Genomic DNA, 23,867 nt, shown 5'->3' on the forward strand with positions numbered 1-23,867 from the left:
GAACAGCAATCTATAAAGGGCCACAACAGTGACATGTGTAAAGCCAATCAAACGAGAAAACAAATAGTCTAATCTATATAAAAAACGAGAAACGAGAAACCAAATCATCAAACGACAACTGAACAACAGATTCCTGACTCAGGACAGGTGCAAACAAATGCAGCGTGTTTAAACGTTTTGATAGGTACCAAACTTTACCTGGAACAACAGTGTAACATCACGACATAGTAAGACACACTATAAAATATCAATAGAAATGGCTTCACTCAATCAAAAGACATATTAACACAATTGAACATACACTGAACGAATGAATTTGATCTATGACACATTGTTAGTAAAAAACCAATAAAATGAGGGGTTAATAGATAAAGGCAACAGCAGTATACCACTGTGAGATGTAAACAATTTCAGAAAAAACAACCTTGAACAAAAAAAAAACGCTAAATAGAAAATAGTTTTGTTGTAAAGTATACAGTTTAAATAAAGAACAGAATTCTTTCTGTTCATAGTACTAAGAAGTGAAAATCTATGGTCATAACCAACAAGACTTATCAAAGCTGGTATACATTAAAACATAGAGAGATGAGACATAACTCTTAAAACGTAAACATTAAATAACTCAAAAGCATTACAAATTGTAAAAACAGGTCAAATTAACAAGAAACTTCGATTTGAGCGAACTCGCAATTGTATCTACATAAGAAAATGCCTGTACCAAGTCGGGAATACGACAGTTGTTATCCATTCGTTTGATTTGTTTGAGCTTTGGATTTTTTCCATTTGATTAGGGACTTTCATTTTTGAATTTTCCTCAGAGTTCAGTATTTTTGTGAGTTTACTTTTTACTGACAGCTATTTAAAAGCAAAAAACAATTGATTATAAAAAAACATGCACCAGAAACTAAAACACATCCCAGTTAAAGAAGACATGACTTGTGCAAAGCCAAAAGTAAAAGTATTGACAGTCATTGATTATATGATTTTTGAAAAAAAAAAGATTTTTTTTTGATTTACGAAAACTGCACTTGATAATTATGATCAAATAAACAATATAGGAAATAAACACCCGTTTATCTATCACAATGCCACAATAGCGAAAAAAACAATTAAATATGTTTACATACTTTTATATGCTTAACTGTCCCTATTTGACCATTCAACGCCCATTGTTAACGGTTGGTAAAAATGCATATGCTAAATTTGGTTTACAACAGGTAGCGAATAATTGACAGAAATATTGACCTTCTTCTGCATTTATCAAAACCATAGGTACAAGACGAAATTTTGTATCATATGTAAAAAGTCAAAAGTTTGAAAAAGCATCCGATACCAGTTGTCTTAAATAAAGTCAACGGTAGTAAACCGCTGTTCGAAATTCATAAATCGATTGAGAAAAAAAACCAAATTCGGGTCAGAAACGAAAACTGACGGAAACACATCAAATATAAGAGGAGAACAACGACACAACACTAAAAGGCAACACACACAGAAACGAACTATAATATAACATTGGTCGTTTTTCCTGACTTGATACAGGACATTTTAAGAAAAAATGGTAGGTTGAACCTTAAAGTTTATGCATACTTTTTGTATGTTCCTGTGACAAGATTAATATTGGAGGTTAGCATAGGATCATATCAGTAATAAGTCCTATATAGAAAAGTGAAAAATACCAACATGATATAGCATGGTTATCTTTTGTCATTAAAAATTCTAATATCAAATAAAATAGTAGATTCGGCTAAATATACTCCATAAGTGGGAACATGTTTTTATACAAAAAAAGTTCACAGTTGAAAAAACAGTCATCTCTTCTGTCTTGAAGTTTGGTCCTCCACCAACTTTACAAGTTGTCGATGTTAACATGTGGTTTAATATATGGAGCGGTCTTTAATATACCAGTACGTGGTATATCAAATAAAGTTCAATGGGAATACCATGATTAACGCACTGTTATTTAACTTTGAAATCAAATGATAAGACATTCCAATAGGAATGCCAATTGTCTCAGTTATAAAGAAAGTCCATCTCAAGCAAAACTTGAGTTGACAAAATATCCAACATTCTGGTGACATCAGTTTCAGTAACATTTTGCCAGAATTAGTATCAAATTAATATACTTCTTAATATTTTTTGTTAATAATGTTTAGCAAGTCTAGTAGTTGAAGTTAGCACCAATCCACATTGTCGCCTTTACATTAATTCAAAACATAGCTGTAATCAATATGATCGGAATGGATATTTTGGTCGATATCTGTTCAAAGGTTAATTTTTATAAAATAAGTTTTTTAAAAATACAAAAATGAAATTTATAATTAGAATTTAAAACTATTCCTAGCCATGGTACTAAGTATCCGGAAATTACATATGAGGAAGTACTTGATCCGCATCATATGATTATTTGTTTTGAGCCTTTTGTGTTAGTGTCCGAACACATGATTACTCTTTATAGTTGATTTATCAGCAAGTAAGTAAATAATTTACTCCTTATCAATTTCTAAATTTCTTTAAGCTTTTTTAGCATCAGAACAACACTTACTAATGCAGATGGAAAGAGTGAATTAGGTTTCATTTTGATTGTTGACAAGACTCGAAAAAATGTATCTTTAAGGCAATGAACATACGATGGTTAAAATAAGAGTTCAGTTGTAAACCACCACGGTTATTTGGACGTGGTAGGCTGCTGTAGGTAAAGATATGTATACCATATTCTTTATAAAACCGACATAATTCAAAAGAGATGATTTTGGTAATTGACCAAACACGGTTTGGTGCTATTTTTATAAGTTATTATGTCAGTAGCTATTGTTGTGAATTACGTCCAAGACGACAGTCGCCATCAAAAATAATCCATAACGGAATTAACATGTGCATGATGTATGATATACAAACGACCATTTTTTTCAGTTCCGATCTCACTGTTTTTGGATTGAATGTCACATACGATTTCTCTCGACAAATTTAAACAAGGAAACTTTTTCCTAATACATATGTAATATTTCTCAAATTTGTATTCTTTTTTTTTATTTTCCTCTTTGAAAAAGAGAGATAAAAATATGTTTAGATAAAGGCAACAGTAGTATACCGCTGTTCAAAAATCGTAAATCTATGGACAAAAAACAAAATCGGGGAAAGAAAACTAAAACTGAGGGAAACGCATTAAATATAAGAGGAGAACAACGACACAACATTCAAATGTAACACACATAGCAACGGACTAAGACAAAATCCGATGAGAATAACCAATATAACATCAAAACCAAATACACGTGAATTTGGGATAGAAAAGTACCGTGACACGTCTTATAGTAATGTAAATTGACACTCAAATATAGGAGAAAACAAACGACACAACGGAAACACAACGTAAAAATGTTACACACACAGAAACGAACTATGATATAACAATGGCCATTTTCCTGACTTGGTACAGGACATTTTTAAAGAAAAAAATGGTGGGTTGAACCTGGTTTTGGGGCATGCCAAACCTCGCACTTTCATGGCACTGTTAAATATAACATTAAAATGACAACATAATAATACAGGACTTCAATACAAATAAATAGGAGGAATCGTCTAAAAATCTTAAGAGAAACATATTCACCACTCGTGTATAACGATATTTCTCCAAATTGAACAGTTAATTCTCTCTCGCTTTAAATATTAAAATTTACCTGTCTCGTGAGGAGAAATACCGTAACACACTTGATTCAATGGTGGAATATATATATATAATATATCGACAAGACTAAATCGCGAAATTATTATTTCATTTATTTGCAGTGATATTACAATTATCACTAAACATTACCACTAACAAAAATCAAATAACGTAAATTACATCTTCTTTGCGATTATTTTGTCCTTTTAATCTAGATTTTTCTTTTTACCAGATTGTGGATGGTGTGATGAATGTCTTCTTTGTGACAGCAATTTTCCTGTTGACCTCCATAGCTACGTAAGTTATAAAATATATTTTATGCAGATACACATCTGTCACTCGCCGTTAAATACATTTTCCCCTCATTGTTGCAGACCATACGGTGGCTTATAATTTCTGAATACCCCTTTATTTTAACTGTGGCGGATAGTTGTTTCATTAGCGACATCTGCATTTTTTAATGCTTATGATTATTTATTTGATCTATTGGCGTTACTTTTAACTTTTTGATATCACAAAATGGTATGTTCCTTTTTTTCTCTCGATATAAATTAGTTCATAAAAAGTGTGAAGTGTGTTATCCTCTCCATAAGTATACATATTTGAATAAATGTTGATCTTGCATTGCCGTCTGTCAGTCTGTTAGGCTAGCTGGCTTAATGGCTGCTTAGATATATGATTACAGGAAGGAAGGATATTGTCTTAATTCCGATATCATACCAAGCCAAAATCCCTCAATGTCGTGGCTGAGACGAATGTGATTGCACAAAATCAAGTACTAGTACTAGTTTGCAAACGTATAATTTTGTTTTATAGTTAATACATATATGGTGATAAATTGAAATTATTTGTAATAGAAGGTTCGAATAGTCGACTTATAATGAAAAGGTATTGTTATTCTATATTAACAACTTCCCCAGCATGTCAGCATTCGTATTCTCTTCTTCAGTTTTGAATATTCGTTTTAGAACCTACGGTGCTAGATGGGATCACTTCATATTCGCACAAGAATGGCCTCAAACAGCTTGCACGATGGGCAAGAAAGAAGAGGTATTCCTCTTATATGTAAATAAAACCGAATATGTCTCAATACGTGTATTCATTACACAGGGGAGAGGGAAAACCGCATAAGGGTTTTGTATTGGACTAAGTTCTGAACTCATAGAACCCCATCTATTATTTTATATGCAATGTTTTCTTTCAAATAAAAAAATCTGACGATTTCAATTTATTTCAATGATTAAATGTAGTTGTGAAAAATATTGAAAAGAAGCATCACCTATGCACTGCTCCAAACATATGATTGTGTTTGTAATAACACGAACATTGCATATAGAATTAGGGTTATATGATTGAAATATATATATAACACAGCCAACAATATATGACAAGAAAGATTATAAAGATCTGCAATATTAAAGAGGGAGATATAATGATTATGTAGTTAAACTTGTTTTTTTAACTTGACAGTATTTTTAGAGCAGAATTATTTTTGTTTGTTTGTAGAATTTCTCGACACCGAACATTTGAAGAAAAATAATACAAATGGCTTAGGCCAGGATGAAATCAGCGTAATAATGTTTTTTTTTCTCAAATCAGCTCATCTCGACTATAACTACTCCAAAACATGTGACGCGATTATCACTCCAAGTTGTCTTACTCATTCAACCGAGAGAAAAAGAACCTAAACAATTGTGAGAAGTTAACTTATTTTCCAGAACAAGAAATTAGTAGTTAATTCACATGTATTAAGCAGTCTGAACCATAAATAACGCTGCAATATGACTGAGCATTGGTTAATCTAGTCATATATATATATTTTAAAAATGCACAGTGAACATGTTAATGTAAAATGTCCGTTATTATAAAGGCACGAAATATGAACAACTTCTTCGAATTAAGTTTCAGGGGTTATACCACCATTGATTTCTCTGTCAGTCTTACTGGACATAATCTTTATTTGTTTCAAATCAATGTATACTTCGAACGAGTTTAGTTTCATCCTGTGCAGTACTACAGTGAACACTATAATTGCTTACATCCACTTCATTTTAACTTGATGGGTAGTGGTGTCATTGGCAATCATATCACATCTCTTTATTTTTATATTTCACATTACATCTTATCGCTTTTAAGAGAAAAAAAAACATCACCGGTAGTTAATTAACTCATTAATTGGTCGTATTTTATTTTCAATGTGAGCACCACATTTAAACTTCAAATTAATGAAATTTGGATGAACAATTTTGTCTTGTCCTGATGAGTTTATTTGTATCATGTAAAACAAGAGTATATTAGGTTTATAGCAACATATCTTTTTGAGCAGTCCTCGAGTTGTTCTAGATTTTCAAGATAAACAGAGTAAATAGTTATATTTACTTATTCCGGTGCCAGCGATATGACGAAGTGCAATTTTGCAGCTTCATCCATGCAATTGCAATTTTTAAAGGAGGGATTTTAGAAAGGGTAGATGTTTTATGACAAAACGTATTATTGACACCTAAACACAATTAACAATACATACAAATTTGTGTGAAGAACTTTTCAATAGATTTGTGAAAACATTATGAAAACTTTAATTCAACCGCCATGTATTGTCTTTGGTCAAGATGATGTAGAAGTTTACAAGAATTTGATAGATTTTAATTGTAGCATAAGTGTAACGATTCTATCCTATCGTCTAAAAAGTGGAGAGGAAGGGATTGAAGTGGGATAGAGAAGATGGAGTTTAAGCTTTGTAAAATATGTTGTTTTTGAAATTTTTCATTAAAAATAGTTCAAACATAAACATGAAATCAATTTCAGCCTTTTCCTTTACAGCACAAAACATGTTCCATTCCTGCTTACATCAATTCGTTCATTATTCACGGACTGTGGTAAGCTAAAATAGTTATCTGGATTATAATTTAATACGCCAGACGCGCGCTTAGTCTACATAAGACTCACCAGTGACGCTCATATCAAAACAGCTAAACGTTTCACAGAATATGCCAGATGAGCGTGATAATTCCCGCAAAATGTTTTAGAACCAACATACATTAAAGATATTTATTTGTTGACGTCTTAATAACATCAAAGTAGTTTTTGTTCATAGTGTAGAGTTTATAATAAGAACAGAATATGCTAAATTTGACAGATAATTAAAAGAATGTAAAACCCTTTCTAAAAAGCATTTGATATTTTGATTGATAGTCAGGTAGATTTAGTTTTCGTCCAGATTGCCTCCCCATTAAAATTACAGCAATAAAAACAAGAAAAATTTTAAATTCATTGCAATATATTCATGAAGACTGCATACTCTTTAGGTCAAACGATAATGTATTATTTGGTATAGTATATGACCAGATGCTATTTCAGTTAAACTGAGGTAAGGGGCATGACCCTCCTTATGCAAAAACATGCATAAATAATGCACAGACCTAGAAAACTGAACCTAACGCTAACTTGTTGTCCCTTTTCAAATCTAATGTCAGACACAGAGGAGACCTAGAGTTTTTTTTTATTAGTGACAAACACCCACGCTGAAATGTCTATAAAAGGTTTTACACTAAATAAAGTTGCCTTTTGAAAATTCTCACCTGCTTGAACCTCGCTCATTTAAAGATAAATACATACAAGATATGTTTAAGAGAACATGCATGAAACACTTCCCACCGGACTTGAGAAACCAGACATACTCAATTCATCTTAAAAGATATGATGATTTTTTTTAATTTCAGGCCGTCCTTGGGATCAAAAGAAGGGCCAAAGAATTGTAAATCAGTTCCTTTCGATATGAACAAGATAAAGGTAATGATAACTATAATTCAACATCCATAATGAGGAGTCATGTGTTAATATGTTTATTGAGCCAATATGATTGTGTCAACAAAAAAGGGACAAGGCTCCATGATGATGACCGTACCTTGACCTACAATGGTTTACTTGTATAAATTGTGACTTGGATGGAGAAATGTCTCATTGGCATTCATGACACATCTTCCTATATCTATTGAATATTAACAGAAACATATATGTTTGTCTCCAATTACTAAAAAAATCGAGAGTTTCAAGTTAAAATGCTAATTGAAAGCCAAGGATCTCTAGATGAATATAATATTTTGTATTTTTGTTGTATGTGGTTGTGTTTTGAACCAAATTGATGAGTTCAAACCTTTCCAACAGATTTCTACATGCAGTTATTTATTTTGTTGCGTTCTTACACGACTGTTCCAGGTTAGAAAGATTGGGCACTTATATAAATTCAGATCTCCGCCATATTCTTTGCGAATAAGAAGAATGTGGTGAATCAAGAACCGATAATGTAGAGGCTGTCGTTGTTCGTTCATTGTTGCAAATAAAGAAAGGGACATGTTTTGCTGTTTATTTTATATTAAATTCAAGTCAGATTCCTATAGATTATTTCTGTGGCTTGAATATAATTTGTAAAGGTAAATTTTCTAAGCGTTGTCTATCAAGTAGAAACAAAACTATTCATAATATTATAGGGAAAAGTCTGAAATTATTGCCCCAAAGAATTTCTACATTTGTCAGGAGAAAATTAAATGGTTAAACTATTTCATCAAATTTCCAGTTAGTATGCATTGCATATCGAGCTTGTTCATTGAGACGAAAAGTTTATAAGGGTTACAACAAACATTTTTATATAGATATTTTTCGTACCACCCATTTGAATCGGTACCTGTTTGAAACATACTCTTTCAAATAGATGATTTATATAATTGTTAATTCAAAATAAATTTCAATCCGTTATGTTGCCACAGAAGACAACCTATAGACTGCACCACAAAAATTGATTTAGACATGCTTAGGATCAAACCAAAGTTCTTGAACACGGTAAAGGTTCCATTTTATGTTTCATACTTGCACCTTTGTATTTGTAGAATCTAACAGATGAATTACAGCATGCTTGGCCCAGCATTTTCAGAAAATCTCGTCCTTCTGGTTTCTGGTAAGATATTTATTATATTTACTAGTTATTATGATAATTTTACCAAAAAAAATGTGTTCCTGTTGAAAGAAACGGCAACCCTCCCTGTCGATCTTTTCTTTTTTCATATGAGTCGGAGTATCTTCAGACACTTGTCATAAACAGGAAGATCTAAGAAGCCATTTAATTTTTAAAATGATTTCTGATTAAGATATTCTCAATAACCAGAAGGTTAAGAAACAGACACGGCTTACTCTGTCATATTTTCAGACTTAAATCATGAGTTTTATATAAGAAGTCATCTCAGTATCAGATAAATGAGAAGATTTTCTTTTTAAAATAATCAATTTTCTCCACCTTTGTAGCAAATCACCAACTCCACCTGCATATGGGATATACATTTCCCAATTCATTCGGTATTCACGAGCTTGATACTGCTACTCGTACTTAATAAAAAGACAACTGTGTCTGAGCAGAAAATTGTTGAAACAGGCTTATGGATAAGTGCGTCTCTTCCGTTTTCTTAAACAGCTGATTGGAAGATATCAAGGCCTTGTTCATAAATATTCTATTTCAACTTCACAAATAATAAATCATTTAAGGGCATACGATACAGTTTTGAACCTGTATGTACAAGTTGGTGAAAATTTGCATATAGGCTATTTTTTACCTGATTAAATCAAATATGTAATAAAAACTACACCTTCATGTGCTACTTTTTGAGTAAAATGAGATCGAAATTTTGTATATTTGCTCAAAATTCAGATTTGTGTCCGTATTTTCTTTTTCGAAAGAAAGACATAACTTTTTTGTTTTAAAAGATAAACACAAATGGTTTTTTGTTCAATAATCGGTAATTTCTGTATTTTATAAGTATCATTAAAAATTATGCAATTTTTATTCAGAAATAACTCATATTTATCAAATGTTCATGATAAGAGGAACAAACGTCATTTTTTGCTGCATGTTTATCAAAATTAATTTTTTTTATCTATTTACAGTTTTATAAAATTTGGGTCACATAATCTCCTTGCAAAATGAAACAAATTGCCGTTTTAAAAAATAGGGGTCCATGCACTCGTTTTCAAATTAAATCAGTTTGAATGATAAAAATCAGTCGAAAAATGCATCTTTTCCCGATATGTCATAGTTTGACGTCGCGAAAATAACATTTTACGTTAGCAACGTCATTACCTCTCCTGTAACTGTATCGTATGCCCTTAATAACATTTTCTAGTTAACTAAAAACCGATAATTCACTTGTGAAATAAACGTGGTTATTTCATTCTCTGGCGACGTACAACAATAAGCATTGTCAAGACGTCGATAACGTCGGATCAAAACAAATTGAGAATGCGTAGGGAAAAAACATAGTTCCTTACATTTTCTAAATTAATTTCATAAAAAAAGTCATTTGTCAATCTAATAAAAAGAATAACTAACCAAAGAATTCAAATACAGAAAAATATTCAACTCGTGACCGAACAACACTACGCGCATTTGTGAATTAATGTGTTGTTCGGTCACTCGTTGAATATTTTTCTCTATTTGAATTTTTCGATTAGTTTTTCTATAAATCTTAAGTATAGATTCTAAGTACTAACAATGTTAATCGTCTTGATAACTTTTTATAGTGTTCTTTTACTCGTCTTGTTGAATATTTAACGTTTACTGCTAAGTTTGTAATATCTGTTTGGTGCGGCTCGTTACTTATACATATAACCATTATTTTGTTGTGCTATTGTCATTTTTTGTATTTTTCTCCTTCATTTTTGATTATGGGCTTTTTTATATGCCATTTTTTTTCTTTGTTGGAAAATTTGTTTGTTCTAATATTGATTAAGATAATAACACAATGTTGACTGCATTTTCTCTAGTTTTGACTTTTTTTCTTATTATGCCTTGATTTCACGCATTGTTGTCAATATTATAGAATTTTATTTGGCTGTCATATAAGTGAGGTTTAGTAAGCTATTTTCTGTAACAAGTTAGGAATATTGCAATTATTTTCCATGCCTTTGAATCATTTTAGTTTTTGACTCTGCCATCTGATATGGTTCTTATCGATTTGAATTTTCCTTGGAGTTCATATTAAGATAAGTTCATATTAAGATAAACGCCACAAGTTTTGCTACTCAAAGAGTTGAAAAAAATACGTGTTCGAATATACCATATTATATACATATGTATCATAAAAACATGGACAAGTAATAATCAGTAGAGATCTACCGTTGCAAATTTCAAAAACTTTGAATTTGTGCGTGTTTTGCTACACTATCACTGTGTTTTTATTGTGTTTTTGTTTTGTTCTTTTAATAAAAGCACCAGCAGCACCTGCATACGGGGTATATATCTTCCAACTGATACGATATTTCCGTGCTTGTATTTCCTATCATGATTTTCTTGATAGAGGGTTGCTGCTCACAAGGAAGCTATTAAACCAAGAGTTCCAAATGGTAAAGTTGAAATCATCCCTTCGTAAATTTTACGAACGCCATCACGAGCTGGTTGACCGTTATGGAATAACCGTTTCACAAATGATATCGGATATGTTCCTCACGTCGTAACTACAATCCCCTTCCCTTTCATGAATGTGACCTACCGAATTAGACCGGATTTGTTATCACATAATCAACACGACGGGTGCTTCATGTGGAGCAGGATCTGCGTACCCTTCCGGAGCACATGAGATCACCCCTAGTTTTTTGGTGGGGTTCGTGTTGTTTATTCTTTAGTTTTCTATGTTATGTCATGTGTTCTGTTGTTTGTTTGTCTTTTTCATTTTTAGCCATGGCGTTGTCAGTTTGTTTTAGATTTATGAGTTTGACTGTCCCTTTGGTATCTTTCGTCCCTCTTTTTTAATAGAAAAACAAAGGAAATTGGTTATTCATTAATGACACAGAATCAGAACATACACATAAGGAACGTCATACAAAAAGCAAAACACAGCTCAATTGTTGTTCTTTATCTGAAACTTACAATAAAGCCTACAACATGGAGCAAAAAACGTTCACTTATCTACAAGTGTAAGATGGCACGTAAAACCCATCAGAAACTTTAATATGATACTTTTAACTTTGTATGAATACAGGAAACATGAATGGAACACACATGGAACATGTGCCTTAAGTCTGAATACAACTGGAACAGAATATTTGTTCTTTAGGAAAGCACTCGACTTAATGAAAACATATAATGCGTCAAAGTAAGTTTTAGACTTAATAATATTAAATCAAAAGTTTACAAGGTGAAATGATGAAAATAAAATTGGACAAAATATATTTAAGGAAAGACAACCGGTGCTATTTTCAAAGTTTCGATTCGACACATTCCTAAAATATGAATAGTATTATTTTATGAAAAACTGAATTAAAATCACAAATAACAATATCATGGCATTTAATTTTTGTCAGATAAATTGATAAAAGAGTTTTTGTTGCTAAACGCAAATTTGCAAATATATCATGCATATTTCACTTGTGTATCCTGTCTATTTAAGACGAGGGCCTGTTTCAAAACAATTGATGAATTCGAACATTATAAATTGTTGAGAAAACGGGAAAATGCGATTAATTTAAAATGCCACTTTGTACAAACGAAATCGGATTAGAAATAAAAGAAAAATGCTATACACAATATAATCAAATTTAGTATTGTCTTAATGGTTATTATTTCAATGTTTATCTAATCACCATCTTTCATTAAGCATCAAAGAAACAAAAATGTAAATACAACATAAATCAATAGACCAAAAATAACATAATGATTAACGTTCATTATAGATTCCTGAATAAAGTGAATATTACACCAAATGACACAACACCTTATGTTGTAAGTATCATATGAGGAAATAATACAAAGACACATTTTTCCATTATTTGGCATTTATGTTTTTATTTTGACCTCGAAAAATCATTTAATTAAATGCATATTTTATGAATTTGAAGTGGTACGGTAAATCCTATCTTTGCCACTGGCCCGACATCTCTGATGGTTTATTCTTATTTATTATATAAATGATATACAAGGAGCCACGATAGAGAACCTCAGTACTTTCAGCGAAAGGGGATGGGATATATCAGTTTTTACCCTAGTAATGAATAATTGAATTTTGAATGTAACGCGTCTTCTGATTGGCTGACGTTATTTTGTTATCAGCCCATAGACATAGTTTAGTCATGTAACCGTGACGTCATCAACGTTTTTTCATGGTTTTCTACGGTTTAAAATGGATTTTAGAATTAAATAATAAGAAATGACTGTTATATTTTTTCTGTCTATTCGAAATAACATAAAAAATGTGGTGCACCATGTTAGATAACCCGCTACACGCGTTATTCAGTTTGCACCAAATTTTTTATGTTATTTCTTCATAGACAGAAAAATATTACAGTCATTCCTTAATTAAAGAAGCATTTGTCATATAACATGCCTGCAGTGGCTTCTATATGTTATTCATTCAAGCAACTCAAAATAAACATCTCCATCAGTTTGTCAATAAATCGTTATCAAATAAAAAAGAATATGTGGTATGATTGCCGATAAAACAACTCTTAACACGAGACCGAAATGACACAGAAATTAACAACTTTATCAAATCAAATCAATTCAAATCAAATATGTGTATTTCCTAATCAAGGGGTCCTTATAGGCATATCAATTACAAACAAATAAATCGTAATAGACAAAACATAGATACATGTTTAGAAACAATATGAAACTAAACATTATAATATGAGTCATATAAAAACAAAAGAACAGTATATATACAATATTGTCAGTTCGGCAAAATACGATAAGTCTTCACCAAATATTATCATATATTATCAAATATCACCATACGGCGTTCAACAATGATCGAAGCCCATACCGCATAGTCAGCTATAAAAGACCCCAAAATGACAATGTAAAACAATAGTTCCCTAGCAATGGGTCTCAAAATTTACCGTCTGGTTAAAGTTTACCTATTTTGAAATGTTTCCACAAATGTCACAGTCATTCATATTTTACCATCATTTTGTTAATTTTTTTTTACAGACTAAAACAATTGAAAATATCCTTAAAAAGAAACTAGGAGTAATGCCAAATTTACAGTGTTACAGATATAAGGTAATAATAATAAATCTTGTGTTTCCTTTACTTAAGATTTTATTATTTGTTTTTATTTGTAAGTCCATAAAGAGTCATGTTCGGGGCCTTTACAGCTTGATGTTTGGTGTGATCCAAGGCTCCGTGTTAAAGACATTAGTTTCGCTTAGAATGGTTTACTTTTGCAAATTGTGACTTGGATAGAGAGTTGTCTCATTGGCACTCTTACCACATCTTCTTATATCTACCATAAGGTTCTATTGAAAGTGGATCCTTTCCTAACAAAAGAGTTACGTTTCATGTTTAATATGCTATTTGCACATATTTTAATTGTGTTTTGTACATTACAGTCTCAGTTAGGTAAAAGAAAAACTGACTTGGCAGAAATAAGAATATGTATGGATAAACAGTTTAAACTTATCAAATGTCCTCATGGTGACTCGACGCTATACTGGAGCAGACTATCTCAAACACAATCTTGTCGTGGAGGAGAGATATATATTCCTGAGATTAAAAGAAACTAATCCACTCAAAGAGAACAACAAATATACGATTAAGCTAAGTCTATGCAATTGCAATGTTGTTTTGCATAGGGTATATGATTTGTTGAATAAATAGACAAGATAAATTTAGCTAACCATAAATACGACTTTTCATTTGTGTATTCTATAAACAAACAGTAAAGTGTTCTTTGTATATACTGTATATAGATTGATTGGTACATTATAAGCTTGTTACACAATAAAATTGAGAAAGGAAATGAGGAATGTGTCAAAGAGACAGCAACCCGAGCATAGAGTAGACAGCAGCCAAAGGCCACCAAAGGGTCTTCAATATAGGGAGAAACTCCCCCAACCGGAGGCGTCCTTCAGCTGGTCCCTTAAAAATATATATACTAATACAGTGATAATGGACGTCATACTAAACTCCAAATTATACACAAGAAACTAAAATTAAAAATCATACAAGACTTACAAAGGCCAGAGGCTCCTGACTTGGGACAGGCGCAAAATTGCGGCGGGGTTAAACATGTTTATGAGATAACAACCCTCCCCCTATACCTCTAGCCAATGTAGAAAAGTAAACGCATAACATTAAAGCACATTAAAATTCAGTTCAAGAGAAATCCGAGTCCGATGTCAGAAGATGTAACAAAAGAAAATAAATACAATGACAATTATACTTAAATAACAACAGACAACATGCAGACTTCTTATACGTTCAGGTATTTCACATCCAATTTTTTATGGAAATATTCTTTATAAAGCACAAAGGTGTCAGTATTCACCTCAAAAACTATCAAAACCTTTGAATAGACTTATTAAGAAGGGATATAGTTACTATACTGTTGTCAGGTCATTAAAGATTGCATATTTTGGCGTTAATATTGATTTACTTATAGGGTCTTTGCATCGGAACTAAACACATTTATTCAAAAACCAGTTGTTGGCATGACACGGGTTATGTTCTTCTCATATATGTTATGATGGTATGATACTAAACCCCTAACGGGAAGGATTGTGCCTGATGTTCATATGATGAAATCATAATCTTTCAGTCAGTTTATTTGAAGTCTGGAGCTAGCATGTCAGTTAACTGCTAGTAGTCTGTTGTTATTTATGTATTATTGTCATTTTGTTTATTTTCTTTGGTTACATCTTCTGACATCAGACTCGGACTTCTCTTGGACTGAATTTTAATGTGCGTATTGTTATGCGTTTACTTTTCTACATTGGCTAGAGGTATAGGGGGAGGGTTGAGATCTCACAAACATGTTTAACCCCGCCGCATTTTTGCGCCTGTCCTAAGTCAGGAGCCTCTGGCCTTAGTTAGTCTTGTATTATTTTAATTTTAGTTTCTTGTGTACAATTTGGAAATTAGTATGGCGTTCATTATCACTGAACTAGTATATATTTGTTTAGGGGCCAGCTGAAGGACGCCTCCGGGTGCGGGAATTTCTCGCTACATTGAAGACCTGTTGGTGATTTTCTGCTGTTGTCTTTTTTCTATGGTCGGGTTGTTGTCTCTTTGGCACATTCCCTATTTCCATTCTCAATTTTATTTACTAGCAGTTAACTGACATGTCAGCTCCAGACCTCAATTAAACTGATTGAAAGATTATGTATTAATCATATGAATAGTAGGCACAATCCCTCCCGTCAGGGTAGTATAGTTGTATGAATTTATAAAAAAAAGAATAAGACCATTATAAATTATTTTATTAAGTTCGCTCAGCCAGGTGCTATTAGTAAACTCTATATAATAAAACTGCATACAAATTTACACCATTGTATACATGAAAAAAATCTATCGTTAATATTTTGGTAAATAAAATTCATCCAATTATCTTTTTAGCAGATTTTTTTGTCGGTAATAAAAGAGTGTTGAGTTTTTTAACACATAATTTTATTTGTTTCTGCAAAAGTACTTTATCCACATGGTCGATTTTCCCAAGCTATTTTAATTTGTTATGAGGCTGACATACAAGCTGTCTTGCACTCATCAATGTCAAGGTAGTTGTTGGCATTCCCATCACAGCCGCCATAAATAAACACTTTACACATTCCTGATCGGTACGAATATCGTGGGAAATATCCCCGACAATGCCCTGGTCTGGTCGGCAACAAGCAGTCTGTAAAGAAAACACAAGAAAATAATGCTTTTTTACACAACAAAGTCATCATAGGTTCATACCAGGAACTCGCTTTTTCTCTAATCATTGGTAAAAACAAATTCAAATAAATAAAATGATGAGAAAGTCTTATTCTACAAGGATTGAACACCGCTACAGTTGACTCCTCATATAGGTTTATCAAAGAACGCTTTCTGCGATTTTTACGATTTCAGAAACAACATAGGCAGATAGATGGAAACTGAATAGAAAAAAATGTTGTAGCTCATACATTTATACAAATACGTCAAGAATGTCAGAACTGAAAGTCCGTTTCTTTTAATTTTAATGTCCTTCAAAACTTAAGAAAAAAGGAGAGAATACTAGTTAAAAAAACTCATTCGTCATAAAATACATATCTATAGATATAAGTAGATGTGGTATGAATGCCAATGAGACAAATCTCTATCCAAGTCACAATTGGAAAAAAGTAAACTATTATAGGTCAAATTACGGCATACAACAAAGAGCCTCGGCTCACACCGAATAGCTAGCTTTAAAGCACCCCAAAATGACTGGCGTATAACCATCCAGTCTGTTTGGGAATGGTCATTGTTGAAAATGAACATAATTCAAAGTAAGCTACACCTCTAGTTTATAATATTATATTATGGAAGAATCATCTCATGGACGTTTGTATGAGGTTCTTCATTGTTTAAGATTAAATTAATTCATATGTGATGTTTTTCTTTTTGGGATTTTCTAATATAATTCCGTTGACTTTTCCAAATATCTCTCCATAGTTACTACACAGACGAAAAAAGGCATTCTGATCAGTTTAACACTCTTTCTAAGATGCAAAAACACAGATTTCCATTTTTAAACAAAGTCCACGAAAGAAAAACTAAAAAGGTTAACTCACCAAAGATAAATTTATAAGCAATTTGGGATAAGCAATTTAGTGGGTGATTTTCTCGCCGCGTAGAAAACCATTGGTGGCCTTCGCCTGTTGTCTGCTCTAAGGTAGGGTTGTTGTCTCTTTCACACATTCCCTATTTCCATTTTCAATTTTATTGATTTACCACTATAATAAATTTAAATATCGCGCACAAAAAAGGAAAACAATAACAATATAATCCCCTAAAATAAGTTTGGCACTAACTTGATGTATATTGACATACCGTTATTGCCAGTGAATTCGGTGGGGGCTGGAATCGTTGATCCATGCACAAATGTTATCAAAGTCACAAAGAAAATACAGATGGCAATAAACAAAGTTTTCATCTTGTAATCTGAAAGTTATAAACCAGGATAAGAATGATATTTTAATTAAATAATGATGTAGTTGACCTGACAAATAATTAAACAATGATAAATATATCCTTTTTAAAACTAACAATATACATTTATCGGATTTTTTAGACTACATTTGAAAACTGCACATAATAGTGGAATAAACAAATATGCATCAATCGTTATGCTATAATCTTGAACACAAACAATTTGAATATCTTACATACTTTTTCATTCACAAGTCTCACTATTTGACAATGCAGCGCTCGCTGTAACGGATGACATTGTGTTGCAAAGACAAAAGATAAAATTCATATGCCCAATTTTGATTTATTTAAGTAGCGAATAATGAAAAGAAATATTGACCTTCTTCTATGTATGTCTTAATTACGGGTACAAGCCGAGACTTCTTTTTAACAGATATAAAAATATACTTTCTTACTTACATATACTGAATGCACTAACGTTTTTGTATTTAGTTCCTGTGGTCTAAATCTAAAATCTCATGATCACCTTTTAAATTGACTTTTCTCCGTGGAAAGACTTATATGGGAAGTGAACATATGATACATATCAGTAAATTGGTTCTACATAATCGACATTGATTTCAAATCTGTCTTACAATAGTATGTTCTTTAAATGTCGACTCAGAGGTGGAATGAATGTTTTCATCCGAAACTAGGTTGTTCTTGTGTGTACTCTACTGACCATTATGATTTGACAAACACTATAGCATTCAGTGAACACATTTTCCAAGCTGAGGAATGAATCAGTATTTTCTAACATTTTGAATTCATTTCATGATAAAAGGCCACAAACCATTAGTGACCTCAGGTTTATAGCCATGATGTTGTCAGTTTATCTCCGATCTATGAGTTTGGTTGTCCCTCTGGTATCTTTCGCCCTTCTTTTATAAAGTTATGTTCTTATTGTTATCTAGACATACAATAATTCATATCTTATGGTAATGACAGTGGTGGATAGACATCACATTTGATAACAAGTCAATCATCTCGGTGATGTCTGCAAAAAAAAAAACTATATGTAGATACAGAAGAAGCACGTACGGAATTAGTGCTCATGAGAAGTTAATCCGTTTTAAAGTTTGATTAAAATCAAGATCAGGACAAACATACTCTCAGTTATTGCTGTGTAATGATGTTCACTTCAGCTCTCAAATGATAGTTTTATGTATGCATATTTAAAACATATTTAGTTTCTAGTTACTTTTCCATGAAACAAGTGCCAAAAAACTGCTTCCGGTTGATTTTTTCATGATGACATGTCAACTAATAGTTTGCAAATGACCCTATGATTTTATCATCTACAAAGTTGGGAAATAGTCAATTAACCTTAAATTTTAATCAATTCAGGTCCAACACCTTTTTAAGATGTCATTGTTTCAGACCAAATTTATCGTATCTTAATCACAGTTAGGCAAACATTTTTCACTAGTTCTTTTATGTATCTCTTTTAAAGTGACAGAAGAGATTAAGGAACAAACAAAGTCAAAATTTAGAATTTGACCTAGACCTTTGACCTCGTTTGCTATTCTTTGGACCAAGGACTTCAAATCAACACGCCTTAGGTCTCTATCCCTTATGGTTTAAAAGTCACACACGCTTATCACTTACCTAAAATGCATTAGGGGAAATAACTCTCAAATGGAGTATTGCTTCCGTCAAAATTGGACAAATAATCATTAGGATATAGCGAGCAATTTGGTAAAATAAATTTGTCGCTTTTTTTTACAGTTAAGGAGGACATCTAGTCACAAGGGAAATAGTTTTAGTGAGATAACAATTAAAAAATCTTTGACTAAACAGGGTCAGTATTATAGCAAAATAACTATTAAATATCATATGCAAAAGATCTAAGCAAAATCTTGCAAAATCACAAAACAGATTTGGCGGAAGAAGAAGTCATAATAATCAGAAAAAATACAACAGTTCTTTCCACTGAAAGTAGAAAGACGTAAATATCCTTCTTTCAACACCAACCAATCTTTTTTTAAATAATTGCCTTTGCTTAACCCGTTCAGTTTCAGTCGCTTAATATTCGATAAATTTGATAAAGGTCAAAGGTTGAACAAACAGGTTACTAAGTTGAAACCTTGTGTCTAATCCGTTTGTCTTTTTTGAACAATAAATCATGTTTAAACTAAAAAAAAATAAATAAACAGGTTGTCATCCACAATCCATTCAAGCCATCTTCATTTTCTACAGAAGAAAATGACTGTACCGAGTCCAGAATATGACAGTTGTTGTCCATTCATTTGATGTGTTTTAGGGAAATAATCCTTGACAATAAATGATAGGCAAGGGCCACGACAGAAAACCTCAATACTTTCAGCGAGAAGGGGAGGGACACATCAGTTGTTACCCTGGTAATCTTGAAAGGAATAAATCGCGATTGTTTACTTATCATCTTATTATGTTCATAATACCATAAAAAACATATTCACCAAGTTTTATTTTGATATGAAAACTAATAAAGAAGAAAATTGGGAAGTATTAATTTTATTTCTTCAAACTTCCTGACTTATGTAACGTAGTTTAAGTCTTTTTGCATGCCGGGAGTGAAATTAATCTCATGAAAGTCTTGTTCGTTGACCATCTAATAACGATATTTAAAGCGCATCGACGACTTTTGGTGTTTAGTTTAAACATATTTATTTATAGTGGATTGGGAAACAAGTTTTGCAACTTATATTAATCCCTTTCCACTTTGCGGGTGCGAGTGCTGCCTTGTAGCGGCATTAGCCTGCTCTTTTTCGAAATCTACAAGGGTGTCTTTAACGTGCAAGAGATATGGCTCTCTCTTAATACGGGTCAGCCATTTATCGTCCCCTTCCGACGGACTATCATCGTTTCCTCGAGACCATACTCGTAAATGGTGTCAAGGGAGAGCCGAAAATTCAGTTCCTGAAATTTTCATCCCAGACGGAAATCGAACCAGGAACCTTTGTGTTAGTAGTCCGATGCACTAACCACTACACCACGGCTCTCTTAAGACTTTTGGTGTAGCTATTAACCAACAAAAAATAATTGATAGCCATGCAACTTTTAAAATTAGATTGTAGGATTTATGTGTGGATTTTTTTAAAAGTATTTTAGTAATAAAAGTAAATCATACAATAGAACAATTTTATGATTTTTTCCTACAATTACTTTAAACAAACATATGAAATTGACATGATCGATAGCGTATTAAAAATACATGTTTGTATTCTGACCTTTTTGCTTCATTTCCAGCAAACATTGTCACTTGCTTGTACTGTGGAAATAAAATGTGTATTGTTTTGTGACACTTAGTGAATGTTGAATGCGTATTTAAACTCAAGGTAATTAAAAGATCAGATTATGTAATTTTAATCTTTTGATCTTCATTCAGTGATATCTAGGCGTCACGGCTCACCATTTTAGGTGTGAACAACATTTCGTATGAATGATAAACAGGGGTCAGTGATAGTTTTAGACACAGAAATGTAAAAAAAAAACAGAATTAAAATTAATTTACGAGAGTAATAAGGTCGCACAATAACTGGATAGTTGTTGTATATTTTTATATTTTGCATAAGCTCACTTTTATATGAATTATGACTTATGATTATTTTTGTATCGACAATATATCGACACACAATTACGACTACATCAGGTTACTGTAGTTTTGGTCTTTTGTGGTCTATAGACATGTCGTGGTTTCTAATCGGAGATGATGACAAAATGGCCGAACGCAGAGAATTGAAACTCTAAATTCAAAATCGATGGTGGTCTCTTAACTAGCAGAATAAAACTTTAATATCTATGAATTTGAGCATTTTTATACAGAATGGACATAATATCAATTTTCCCCCTTTTTTCCCTTAAAGAATCACTTTTCTTTTGCCTCAATTAGTTCCTATGTGTTATCTCTTCGAGCATCTAAAAATAAACAGCTTTATTGATTTGTCAATAAATCGCTATCCTAAGAAATTGGTCTCAGAAATTGCCCTCTAGATAAAGTTTACCTATCTTGAAATGATGCCACAAATGTCAAAATCATTCATATTTTACCATGATTTTGTTATTTTTGTTGCTTTAAGGACTAAAATAATTGAAAGTATCCTTAATTAAAAGAAAATCGAGGTATTCATATTTTATTTGTTACTTCAATACTCCTATATCACCGTGCTCGATTTTCCAAGCTAATTTGAATCGTTATAAGGCTGGCATACATGCTTTTTGGCACTCCTCAATGTCCAAGAAATTGTTGGCATTCCCACCACAACCGCCATAAATGAACGTTTTACACATTCCCGATCGGTACGAATATCGTGGAAAAAATCCCAAACAATCCCCCGGTATGGTATGGAGCAAGCAGTCTGTAAAGAAAACCACAAGAAAATAAAGTTTTTCTACACAGCAAGACCAATAAATTCTTCATAGATGCATACTCGGATTTTAACTCTCGTTTCGTCTGCATCAGACTTAAGAGTGTCATTTTATTAAAAAAAAGTTACAAAGACTTTATAAATAACGACTTTGAAGGGCAGTGAGGACCTTGAAATCCGCAAGGTATTCTAAATACAAATTCGGTTATCTATTCCTTGGATGGAAAATCATTAATTGTTCGATAATGCAAAGGTGTGTTATAAGTTAATTTATAATAATGCCCAAATCAATAACAGTTCATGTCAACATGGAAATGCTGACCACTAGAATTGTCTTGTACTAAAACAAAGGCATGCAAGGTCTATTAAAAATTGTATTCAATTATTATAATTTTCTGGTCAATTACAAAGCAAGTAACTCTACTGGTTGTGTTTTCAAATGTATCTAAGTAAAACTCAGCATTATATTCATTGATAGTTTAAAGTCATCAACTTCATTTCCATGAACTCCGAAATAATACCGTTTCTAAATGTTTCCAATTTTAGTAATGACATTATGAGTTTTTAGGGTATTGCTTAAATGTATGAAATATTTTGAGGTTACAGGTTGTTATTTTTATATCTTAATTCTTATCGCTCATTTTGCAAGTTTTACATAGTAAGATGGCCTTAAATTTTATTTTGGTCGTAATTTGTAAATCTCCTTATTGATATTTCACTTTGTTGTCAACTTTCGAATCCCATGTTGTTGAATATGTGTTTCAATGTCCCTCTGCTATCTTTCGCCTCTCTTATTAAAGTGTCGGGCTTAATCCTATATTTTTATGGTGGTTTTTTTTTGGCAGTTTTTATGATGAAAAACAAAATAAGCAAGACAAGGAATAGTGTGTCCCCTTTTTAGCTCACCACGCATAAAGGGTCAGGTGAGCTTCTCGAATTACTTGGCACACGTCTGTTAAATTTAGCAATATTGTGGCACTGTTGTTTGACTGTTAGTCCTTTCTTCTTTTTTAGCCATGGCGTTGTCAGGGTTTTTTTTTTTTGCTTATGAGTTTGAATCTTCCGTTGGTATATTTTGTCTCTCTTTTAGCAAAAAACTTTTTTTTTGTATTTACTGGGTTGATGACATACAAACTTATCTATAATCATTATAACACGTAAGGATATCTAGTTTTAAAATTTCTTTACGGTTAATCCGCCTACCGACCAACATAACTAACACGTCTCATCTCATGGGGCTTTTCCGGAGGTTGTCAATTGTTTTAAATTTAAATCAACATGTTAACTTTTATTTCCTTGGATTTTCTAATTTCAATTTTCTTCATAATTACTCTATAGACGGAAATGTTGTTACGATTAGTTTTTACACTCTTACTTAGAGCATACATATTTCAAATTTGAAACAAAGTCTGACAAAGAAAAAACTAAAAAGGTTAACTCCCCTAAGATAAATTTGATATACATTGATTTACCGCTATTATAAAATAAAATAACGCACCAAGAAAAAAAAGGAGCTAAAAATATAACAATGTAATCCCCAAAATATTTCGGCACTAGCCAGATATATATTGATTTACCACTATTGCCAGTGAATTCGGTGGGGGTTGGAATCGTTGATCCATACACTAATGTTACCAATGTCATACAGAAAATACAGATGGCAATAAACACAGTTTTCATCTTGTAATCTGGAAGATATAAACCAGGATACGAATCATATATTAATTACATAATGATGTAGATTAAAAGGCGGGGTTGATAATTTTGATTTTTAACAATGAAATTTTGAACTTCAGCTTAAAATTATATGATTTTTGAAATCGCTTTTTTTATTTATGAAAACTGTACATGATCATCGTTATGAAATAACAATCTAACAAATCTCACCTTCTTATGTGTATGTCTTAAT

At 32.0% G+C, this 23,867-nt stretch overlaps 1 protein-coding gene and 1 long non-coding RNA gene across 2 annotated transcripts; one reads left to right on the forward strand and one right to left on the reverse strand.

The window, feature by feature from the left end:
* Nucleotides 1-2,371: 2,371 nt before the first annotated feature.
* Nucleotides 2,372-14,387, forward strand: LOC139516610 (ribonuclease Oy-like). The gene is made up of 10 exons (XM_071306805.1): nucleotides 2,372-2,470; nucleotides 3,897-3,961; nucleotides 4,633-4,714; nucleotides 6,485-6,540; nucleotides 7,384-7,453; nucleotides 8,548-8,615; nucleotides 11,686-11,799; nucleotides 12,377-12,425; nucleotides 13,632-13,703; nucleotides 14,033-14,387. Exons 2-10 carry the CDS (start codon nucleotides 3,912-3,914, stop codon nucleotides 14,204-14,206), a joined length of 735 nt encoding a protein of 244 aa, XP_071162906.1. The 5' UTR covers nucleotides 2,372-2,470; nucleotides 3,897-3,911; the 3' UTR covers nucleotides 14,207-14,387.
* Nucleotides 14,388-15,886: 1,499 nt separating this feature from the next.
* On the reverse strand, nucleotides 15,887-18,150 carry LOC139516611 (uncharacterized). The gene is made up of 3 exons (XR_011662989.1): nucleotides 18,033-18,150; nucleotides 17,475-17,585; nucleotides 15,887-16,314 (listed from the first exon to the last, which is right to left on the reverse strand). It is a non-coding gene; the product is annotated as an uncharacterized lncRNA (long non-coding RNA).
* Nucleotides 18,151-23,867: the final 5,717 nt, after the last annotated feature.

This window comes from Mytilus edulis, chromosome 3 (assembly GCF_963676685.1).
Source record: "Mytilus edulis chromosome 3, xbMytEdul2.2, whole genome shotgun sequence".
In the NCBI taxonomy this organism is placed as follows: Eukaryota; Metazoa; Mollusca; class Bivalvia; order Mytilida; family Mytilidae; genus Mytilus; species Mytilus edulis.

What these genes read in the sequence shown, in the direction of transcription:
- LOC139516610 (XM_071306805.1), top strand. Translation starts at nt 3,912, where the DNA reads ATGAATGTCTTCTTTGTGACAGCAATTTTCCTGTTGACCTCCATAGCT. An exon ending in CTGTTGACCTCCATAGCTAC is followed by an intron (nt 3,962 to 4,632) that starts GTAAGTTATAAA and finishes TATTCGTTTTAG; the next exon opens with AACCTACGGTGCTAGATGGG. An exon ending in TCTCGTCCTTCTGGTTTCTG is followed by an intron (nt 8,616 to 11,685) that starts GTAAGATATTTA and finishes GTATGAATACAG; the next exon opens with GAAACATGAATGGAACACAC.